General features: G+C 41.0%; 1 protein-coding gene across 1 annotated transcript in view; it reads right to left on the reverse strand.

Moving 5' to 3' along the window:
* Positions 1 to 381: 381 nt before the first annotated feature.
* The window catches only part of UTRN (utrophin), a gene marked incomplete at its 3' end in the record, with an annotated part of 245,001 nt that continues 234,612 nt past the window's right edge, over positions 382 to 10,770 (reverse strand). The window contains exons 46-49 of the mRNA XM_015421983.1: positions 7,317 to 7,401; positions 6,273 to 6,481; positions 2,971 to 3,088; positions 382 to 587 (exon numbers count right to left, since the gene is read on the reverse strand). Of these exons, the coding sequence (XP_015277469.1) occupies positions 382 to 587; positions 2,971 to 3,088; positions 6,273 to 6,481; positions 7,317 to 7,401 (618 nt within the window). The remainder of the gene's footprint in view (positions 588 to 2,970; positions 3,089 to 6,272; positions 6,482 to 7,316; positions 7,402 to 10,770) is intronic.

A 10,770-nucleotide genomic window follows, 5' to 3' on the forward strand; every position in this document is an offset into this window, starting at 1 on the left:
AATAAGTGTAGCTGAAGAAGCAGCTTTTTTTGAGAAAGTCAGGAGAGTAAAAACTTTTTCAGAAGAAACACATCTATGCTGTGTGAGGAAAGGCCAGTTCAGAATGCCAAGTAAAACACTGGTTCTTGTTAAATCAAATGCATTATACCCATAGAACAAGAAGGGTTCTAGTTATTGCTTCTCTGCACTGCACTCAGTTTCTATATGCAAGAAGCTTTTATGAAAGTGTGACCTCCTTAAGATTTTGACAAGATACCAGGAGTGCAATACCACATTTTTTCCCCCTGCACACATGAAAGCTCTGAGATAGAGGGAAAATATTAAACTGGAGTTGCAAACTTGACATTCTGGAGTTAAATAAGATAACATGTTCTAACTTACTTTGTTTTCAGAAATCTGTTTGATAAGCATCTCTTTAGGAGACTGTAAAAGGGCATGCAGATAGAGCTCGTATTTTCCAATCAGCTTCTCCATTTCCTGCTTCTGGTCATCCCACTTCATGCTGTCAGAAAGCATGCATCTTAACTGCTGTTGGCGTATCTCCACCCCATGCTGAGTGCTGTCCCACTGAGCCTTAACCTTCTCCACTGCCAGAAACAAAGCAGAAACATAACTATGTATGAGCACGTCATTATAATCAAGAAAAACTCAAAGAAAATAACTAAGTCTTGAATTCTTGATATGCTATCATGCACACATAGCTCTCATTCATCTACCTATTTACTAGACAGTATGGAGACAAGAGCTCTAGCCATAGTATATCCTCATTTTTCCTATCTCATACACACGTACCCTCCTCACATATACACAATAAGCTTTTTGAAAAAAAATTAAAGTAATTATACTGGTACAAACAAAACAGCTGAAATGGTTACATACAAATGTCTTTAATCCATTGAAATCAAGACTCTACCAACATTCCTGAGTGTTCCATGAATCACTAACTTTCTTTAGCTTTTTTAAGCAATTTGTTTGACTGTGTCCACAATCCATGCAGGCCTGGGGTGAATCCACATTAATGATCATGAGTGCAGAATTAGGAGTTATTAAAGGGTACAACTGAAATCTTGCATTCTTGACAAGAGAGTCTTAAATAATTCTTTTCACATTTTCAGCTGGTATTCTTTTCACATTTTCAGCTGGTATACACATTTTCAGATTGCACTCCAAAGAGTGCTTGTTAATGGTTCCTCATCTTCTTGGAGAGGAGTGACAAGTGGAGTGCCTCAGGGATCTGTCCCGGGACCTGTTTTGCTCAACATCTTTATCAATTGTTTGGATGAAGGAATAGAGAGAATGCTTATTAAATTTGCAGAAGATACTAAATTGGAAAGGGTAGCAAATATGGTAGAAGACAGACTTAAAATACAGGATGGTCTTGACAGGCTGGAAGACTGTGCTAAAACAAATAAAATGAATTTTAACAGGGATAAATATAAAGTTCTGTATTTGGGTAGGAAAAATCAAATGTATAATTATAGGAGACTTGTCTTGACAGTAGTATGGGTGAAAAGGATCTAGGGGTCTTAGTAGACCATACACTGAACATGAGTCAGCAGCATGATGCCATAGCTAAAAAGGCATGTTTGGGCCTGTATCAACAGAAGTATAGTGTTCCAAATCATGCGAAGTGATGGTATTGCTTTACTCTGCTCTGGGTAGACCTCACCTAGAGTACTGTGTTCAGTTCTGGGCACCACAATATAAGAAGCATATAGACAAGCTGGAATGTGTCCAGAGGAGGGCATCGAAGATGGTATGGGGCAATGCTCCCTCTAGGTTGTGGAGCCTTGTGAGCAAAAATTCTACTTTGTGACCTACTGGCATTAAAGTTGTGAGTGATCAATTTGGCTACTGCATAAATTAGTTTGCTCTGGAGCATCCTTCCTGAGCTAAAACAAAAATGTGTGAGCTGCAGGCTAAAAAACTGTGAGCTAGCTCACACTAACTCATCTTAGAGAGAACACTGGTGAGGGATCTGGAGACCAAGCCCTATGAGGAAAGGCTGAAGGAGCTTGGTATGTTTAGCCTGGCATGGAGACAACTGAGAGGTGTTATGATAACCATCTTCAAGTACTTGAAGGGCTGTCATATAGAGGATGATGTGGAGTTGTTTTCTGTTGCCCCAAAAGGTTGGACCAGAACCAACGGATTGAAATTAAATCAGAAGAGTTTTTGTCTAAACATTAGGGAGAACTTCCTGACAGTTACAGGACAACTTCCTGACAATGAACAGGCTTCCTTGGGAGGTGGTGGGCCCTCCTTCTTTGGAGGTTTTTAAACAGAGGCTAGATGGCCATCTGACAGCAGTGCTGATTGTGTGAATTTAGGCAGATTATGAGAGGGAGGGGCAGGAAGGGTTGCAACAGTGCTAAGTTCTTGTGGCCCTTTTTTACACACCCACAGAAATGCCGATCGCCTCTTTGGGGGCCAGGAAGCAATTGTTCTCCAGGCCAGTTAGTCCAGGAATCCTGGAGGTTTTCTTCCATCCCCTGTGCTTGGAGCAGGGGTCACTGGGGGTGTGGGGGGGAGGTAGTTGTGACTTTCTTGCATTATGCAGGAGGTTGGCCTAGATGACCCTGGAGGTCCCTTCCAACAAAATACTTTCAGGTTGTGCCTGTTTGCTAGCTTTTAAGATGTCTGCAGGAATATAGATGTACTGGTCCAACTAATAAAGTATTCGTTAGTTGGCAATGCTGTGCAGGAAAAAGAATGATAGAATCATAGAGTAATTCAACCCAATAGATTCCATCCATCAAGTTTCAATATCACACTGGCTTTTTCTCTGATTTATCAAGGTCCATCTATGACTTATCAGATTTGTTCAGGTTTCAACGAGGACCACACAAGATCTGGTCCCTGACTATCCAGTGGCGGTTGAAAACACAAATCTATCATTCTCCCCCTCATACATATTTCAGAATTACTTTAATCCCCTTCTCCCCATACTTCTCTCAAAAAGAAACATACATTTTTCTGTGATTGCTGTCCTAACGTCAGAACTTGAGGTTTTGTTTTTCAAATTCTGAGCCAAGGTAAAAACAGAATCCAGTTGGGGATGGCGCTGTTCTAAATCTTCATTCGTTATCTGTTTAAAAAATGAAAATACAAACATTTGTTTTGAAGAATACCCAACTATAACATATTTACCTTTTCCTTCCTCCAAGCAGTTTGAAGAATAAGACATATTCTCCCTTCCTTCTTTTCATCTTTATTACCCTTTTGTGAAACAGGCCAGGCTGAAAAAGTGTAACTGGCCTAACTGAACCAATTTAGATTGCATGAAAAAGATCACACCACCCAGCCCACCAGCTAAGATTATCTTCACAAGCCCTGCTCACCTTTAGAGGTGAGGCAGTTGGCAACCAAGGACAGGGTTTTTTCAGCAGTGGCACCTCCTAGAGTTTCCAGCCTCCAAGTAGGGTCTGGAGTTTTCCAGAATTAAAATTTATCACCAAACCAGAGGTCAATTCCCCTGGAGAATATGGCAGCTTCTAAGGACAGAATCCATGGCAACACATCATTGATAAACTCCCTCCCTTCTTCAAACTCCATCTTCCTCAGGCTCTGCTCCCAAATTTCCAGTTTTCCCACCCAGAGTCCAACCCTGCACCTCACTAATGGAATGCAGTTCCCCTTGAGGCTCACCCAGAAACAGTTCTACAAGGCCAAAAGGTTTTCCTTAACTCAGACTTTTAAATAAGGGAGGAGGAGATGATGACGACAGATTTATACCTCACCCTTCACTCAGAGTGGCTTACAATCTCCTTTTCTTCCTTTCCCCACAACAGACACCCTCTGAAGTAGGTGGGATTGAGAGAGCTTTGAGTGAATTGCTCTTGAGAGAACAGCTCTGAAAGAACTGTGACTGACCCAAGGTCACCTAGCTGGCTGCATGTAGAGGAGTGGGGAATCAAACCCGGTTCTCCAGATCAGAGTCCGCTACTCTTAACCCCTACACCAAACTGGAGCATAAGCTGGTCAATTTCTTTTCTGGGCTGAGGGTCTCTTAACCACTACACCAAACTGGAGCAATAAGCTGGTCAATTTCTTTCCTGGGCTCAGGTTTTTTTTTTACTAACATTGCTTTGTCTATATTGCATATAGATAAAAATACTCTTCTTTCCTTTTTAAATATAAAATCCTTATCCCCAACTCCCTTGGGGGTCCTTTTTTCTTTCTTTCAAGAAGTCCCACTAGCTGGGTAAAACCTTACCCTGTTTGGATGTGGTAGAATGGCACTGAGGGGTGACTAAGAAAACATAACAGGCTTTCTTAGACTCAGTTTAAGAATCCTCCTCACTGAGGCCTTCTTGCTGAACAGTCGCTTGCAGCAGGAAAAGCCAAACCAATAATTTAGTACCAGGAAGACTGCTAGCTAAGATCCTGTTTACAGTCTCTCCTGCTCCTCCTCTTTTCAAATGGCTTACTGGAAAACACAGCCATTGAAATACACCTGGCACTTACTTTACTCTCGGCCCAAAATGTTTATGTTTTAAGCCCAGCTTTTAACAAACTAAAGTGTTCCACTTTTTAAAAATTGTTTTATAATCTACTCCTAGCTCAAGAACAGTTTTATCAATGTATTTTTAGGCTGATCTATTTTATGTGCTTTTATTGGCTATTTTTATTTGTATATTTAATTGATTTTGTATTATAGATATTGGTATGATTTGTTTCTTAGCTGGTTTCTTAGCTATGGTTTACTAGTTTAGTTCTTAGCAGATTTGGAGAGTCGGCATTCAAATCTTCAAAGTAAATGAATAATACAGTTTTTTCCCAAATTCAGATGGAACAGAACTGTAACTACCCCACAAAATAATCTTCTGAGTATCTTACTATTCATCATATACTTTGAAGAAGTTATTGATTTACTTAAAACATTTCAATACTGCTGTTTCACCTAACTCAGAATTCCCAAATTACCACTTTTTGTATTTAAGGGTCATGTTCTCTAACGTTTCTAATCTCATTACAAATTACTAATTATACCATGCCAATTATTGATTTGTTTTAATATCAAGAGAATAACTGCTTAATCAATTCTATTATAAAGCCACTTTTAAAGTATTGATGTATTTTATTATTTCTACACATACAGTACTAACCAAAATCACCCTAGGTTCACCCAGCCATTACATTAATACTCATAAATCTGTATTATTTTCAGAGTATCTTCTCATGGCTTTCCCATCATTTACCCGGACAATATGAACACATGCAGGAACAAATCAGAATGAAATTCATATTGATGTATTAGGCTAAAGTCTGCAGACTCGCACTCTTTATATATTTTCCTAGAATATCAAGCCACCCCATCTAAGCTTCTCTGTTTCAAAGAACTTTTTCTTCTGCCTGCCCCCATTCCACTACATCCTATAAACTAGCACTCCTTTAATGGGTGACATTCTTAACACTCGTAATACTTCCATTTCTATAGAATTTATTATATTGAAACATAATATCCATCTTATAAGGCTTCTTTCACCTAGAAAGTGACTGACACAGAAATCTACATCATGAAAAAGAATTCCATTAGAGATACGGCAAGTTATATGTCCAGAGATAGACAGCTGAAAAGATTATTGGAATTGCTATTGTTAAATTTCACTACAAATATTATTACAGTGGTATGCTTGGAAATTAAGCTGACTGTATTGCGCTATATTTTTTAAAATACCTTTTCTAAAGCTATTAGTTACTCATTTTCTCCACTTTTTCTACATTGCTAATAACACTAAGAAATTGTCCACATGAACTTTTCCATTCATTTAAACTACTACAATTTTAAATGCCAACACAAATATTCATATACGGTACCTCTTTAAATTCAATCAAAGGATGCCTGTGGCTGGATTCCAATGATTAATAGCTACTGGGCAAGGCAATTAACCTACATTAAATGAATTTCATTATTTTAACTTGAATGCACTGAAACTATTTTGTACATAATGATCATTGTTCATGAAGGTGAACTTGTATGGCATACCATATGCTAAGACACAGTAGCAAACATGCCTGCATAAAAGACACGTAGGAGTTACTTTAAAATCAGAGTTGGCTTTAAAACAAGGCAGTCCTGAGTCTATATAGGGCAGAACAATTTCAGTAATATAGTATCCAAAATCAGATTCTTCTTCAGAAACTGCATATTTCAACTTATAATGAATACTATTACTAACTACAAGAGGACCTCTTTCCACCAACTGAAAGCAAGGACAACACAACACATTCTTGAGAATTCAAAACAGAAGCACCATGACAACACATACTTTCATGCGAGCAATGGTCCGATTGATTTCTTCAGCATTTCCCACAGTAACTATGTTGGACTTCAGCATCTGGTCAATCAATGCCAGCCAGTCAGCCAGTTCTGTTGTAGTTTTATCCAGATCAGCAGGTGCAGATGTTTCCTGTTGTGTTTGAGCGACACTTTCAGTGGCAGAAGACACTAGCACCGTCTTTTGGAGAAGAGAGTAACCTAAATCAACACAACATAATTTGCCCAGTTTAGACTTTATTTCCAGGAGAAAGGTAAGGGTTTTTTTCATAAGTTTAAGAATGCACTCTGTATCTTCCTCTACCCCCATCTCAATGGCTAAATATCCTTAAGGCTTCAGTTCTAAATGTGTTAAATAGCTACTTCTTACACTTAGCAACACATCATTTGACCTATTCCCCTGCAGGTCCAGAATGGTTGAGGAAAGATTGTCATCACCTCAGACTAGAATGATACATTCATCTTGGCAAGCCCATTGAGGCATAAGAAATTCACTGCTTGATCTCCATTACCCAAGCAGCTTAGAAACATTTAAATACTGAGTGGGCAAAAACTACACACCATTAAGCTATCATCTAGGGGAAAAAAGTCTCCTCCTGCAGCTGCTCCTAGTTTACTAGCCTACTGAAGAAGGAAAGAATTAAAAATTGGCTGGCGGGCAGGAAAAATACCACTGAGTCATGAACAAGCATCAGCTGTTGATTCCTTGAATTACACAAGTGGAAAATTAAATTAATGTAGAACTTCTAAAGGATAACACTTGAGCAGCTGCTTTTTGTTCATTCTGAAGCCTTCAATATCTTTCTTTTATTAAGAACAAACTATCACGTGCCTTGATTCTTTAAATACATCTGGAAACACAGCCTTAATTACTCAGTATCATGTCCTTCTAATAGAAATTGCACCTTATGTATTTTACCTCTTCATGATCAAACTAACTTTCGTAACAGATCTTTTTTCTTTTTACAAAGTGCTAAGATGTGACAAAAATATTTAGCATCTTTCCCACAGAAACACATTTCTGTTCAGCACTCACCAGGAGTCCTTGTCTGTGGCACAAGATAAGGCTTATGAACATATGCCTGTAGTTCTCTCACTCTGCTTGGTGCTTCTCTGAACACCTAAGTGGGGGGGAAATTAAAAAAACATTTTCAAGCCAAGAACAGAGGATAATATCATTATGGGTTCAAAGCTAAATACATAGTTACTACATAGACATCTGAGCTCCCTTTTCAGACCATCATATTTACCACCTCAGCAAGAAGCCTAGAGATAAAAGGACTGCATCTGGTTCCAGAATGGATCTGGGGTTCCTTTGCATGGATGGAATTGCCCGCCTGAGTCTGTACATGAACCATCTTGCCTCTCTACAGAGTGCAAAGAAAAGACTGCTACACCAAGGCAAACAATTTCCCCAAGAGTTGCCCAAGACACAGATGGGCAACAACAAATGTGCAACATGGCATCTGATGTGAAATGTATGCTCTCCCAACATTTCTGTTATTAAGAATGAAGCCCTGAGAACACCCAGCATATCAACAACAGACAATGTGTGTCTCAGAAGAAAGGGGAAGAACCTCAGGGTTTAGGGTGGTGTTCTCATCAATCTGGCCTATAAGTAATTTGTTGTTGTTCAGTCGCACAGTCGAGTCCGACTCTTCGCGACCCCATGGACCAGCTCCCGCCAGGCCTTCCGGTCTTCCGCCGTCCTCTGAAGTTTGCTCAATAATAGTAAACTACAAAAGTAATAGTAAACTACAAAAAAAGAGAAGAAAACTTCAGATGAATAAATGGCGATGGAGAGAGTTGTCAAGAGAAGTTTTGTTTTCTGGGACCATGTCCAAAGCTTTTTATATGAAGAAGAAGAAGAGAAGAGATTGGATTTATACCCTGCCCTTCACTACTCATAGGAGTCTCAAAGCAGCTTGCAATCCCTTTCCCTTCTCCTCCCCAGAACAGGCACCTTATGAGGTAGCTAGGGCTGAGAGAGCTCTCTCGAGAACTGCCCTTGAGAGAACAGCTCTGAAAAAACCTATGACTGACCCACGGTCACACCAGCAGCTGCATGTGGAGGAGTGGGGAATTGAACCCGGTTCTCTCAGATTTGAGTCCATGCTCTTAACCACTACGCCAAACTGGCTCTACTACAGGAGAGAGATGTGCTGCACCTCATGAAGACAGGGAAAAAATTGTTTGGCAGGAAAACTGTGGACTAGACTATTGTACCATCTGTGGATCTGAAGCTGGTCAGAGGACCATGCTGAAAAAGTGTGACCAGAATGAATGCTTATCATACTTGCAGAGCAGAGAAACCAGGGAGTGATAGCTAGCACCTCAGAAAATAGAAATAAAACTCAAAATAACCTTGACAGACTAGAACCCTAGACTGAAAATAACAAAATAAAATTTAACAAAGACAAATGTGAAGTTCTGCATTTAGGGAAAAACTAAATAAAAAGTATAGATGAATGGTTTGGTACTAATACATGAGAAAAGAATCTCAGGATTGTGATTAGTCACAAGGTGAACATGAGTCAGCAGTGTGATAAAGAGGCAAAAAGGCTAATGAGATTTTATGTGGCATTAACCAACCCATCATTTTCAGGTCATAAGAAAAACAGGTTGCTTACCGGTAACTGGTGGTCTTCGAGTGGTCATCTGTGCATTCACATCTCTGGGATATAGTGTGCCTGCGCCGACCCCGATCGGTATCATGGAAAGCAAAAGGGATTTTCACACCCGCTCCCCAGTCATGTGCTGGACTCCAGTGCGCATGACTAGGGGAGGGGCATGACGATCCTGCCAGTTCCTTCTGACCGCTGCCATCAGTCCCAGAACAAAGGAAAAAAGAACCAAAAGCAAAAGGGAATGAGAGCGGGTGGTGTGAATGCACAGATGACCACTCGAAGATCACCAGTTACAGGTAAGCAACCTGTTTATCTTCTTCATGGTCTCTGTGCATCACACCTCTGGGAGATTAACAAGCAATACAGTCCTACCTGGAGGAGGGAGCTGGAGATTCTAAACATGCACCGCTTGCAACAGAGCTCGTCCCACCGCAGAACGCTGATGAAGACGCACATCCAAGGTGTAATGTTTCACAAACGTGTAAGGAGTGGCCCAGGTTGCTGCATTGCAGATATCTTCCAGTGACACACCTCACAGGAAGGTTGTGGACGTCACCACTGCCTGGGTGGAATATGCCCAAAGCGGACCCGGGGGGCGGCTTCTTGGCCAACAGACAGCACAGCTTGATTGCCTCCACAATCCATTTGGACAGACACTGAGATGACAGCTTCTTTCCCTGAACAGGTAAGGCATGGGAAACAAAGAGGGCTGGTGATTTCCTGAAAGGTCGTGTCCTATCCAGGTAAAAAAGCAAAGCCTTTTTCACGTCCAACATGTGAAGACGATGTTCATCACCTTTCTTGGGAGACAGCAAAAACACGGGAGAATGATGTCTGACTGCAGATGGAATTCAGAAACAATCTTGGGCAGGAATGAAACATCTGGGGCCAAGGTGACTCCGTCATGATGAAAACTCAAGTATGGAGAGTCACAGCGAAGTGCTGACAGTTCATTCACCCTCCTGGTGGATGTAATAGCCACTAAAAAGGCCGTTTTCCAAGAAAGGAGTTGCAGCAGACTACAAGTAGCCATAGGCTCAAAGGGCTTGCCCATCAGTTTAGCGAGCACCAGAGGTAAGTCCCAGGCCAGAGTAGGGCCATGAGACGGAGGAAAAAGGTGGTTGAGGCCCTTAAGAAACTGTTTGGTTTGCAGGCAATAAAAAACGTAATGGCCATCCACCATGGGATGATTAGCGGAGATGGCAACTAAATATATCTTCAACGAGGCACAACTAAGGCCGAAGTCCAAACGGGACAACAAGAAGCCAAAAATTGCCATTAAGTCCATAGGAGGCGATGGCAACTCCAATGTTCGAAGGTAAGCTAAGAATTTCTTCCATTTTCAGACATAAGAGACTCATGTAGATGGTTTACGACAGTTCAATAGGACATGGTCTATCCTGTCCGTGAGTTTCATTATAGGATCCTCCAAGCAGTGAGCTTGAGTTGTGGTACGTCATGATGCAGTACCTGGCCCGTCTGACCAAGGAGAAGATCCAGTGCCGGAGAAAAGTGGGTGAAGGAGCCCTTGGATATGTGGAGCAGAGTGGGGAACCAGTGTTCCTGGGGCCACCAAGGAGTCACCAGGATACACCGAGGCCTTTCACTCATTATTTTGGCAATCACTTTGGTAAGTAGAGGGAGCGGAGGGAAGAGGAACACGTTTGTGGGACCATGGGAAGAGAAGACCATCTCCCAGAGATAGTGGGTCTGTCCCGCTCTGGAGCAGCAAAAAACAAGGGGCAGCAGTATGACAATATTAGTATACAAAAGAATTACTGCAACAGTGCAAAGATGAAAACCTCACAGATGTTGTACATAATATATAGTCACTTCATGGTGTTTATTCTTTTCACAGAAGGA

Source organism: Gekko japonicus, unplaced genomic scaffold, assembly GCF_001447785.1.
Source record: "Gekko japonicus isolate JY-2015 unplaced genomic scaffold, Gekko_japonicus_V1.1 scaffold114, whole genome shotgun sequence".
NCBI classification, from domain to species: Eukaryota; Metazoa; Chordata; class Lepidosauria; order Squamata; family Gekkonidae; genus Gekko; species Gekko japonicus.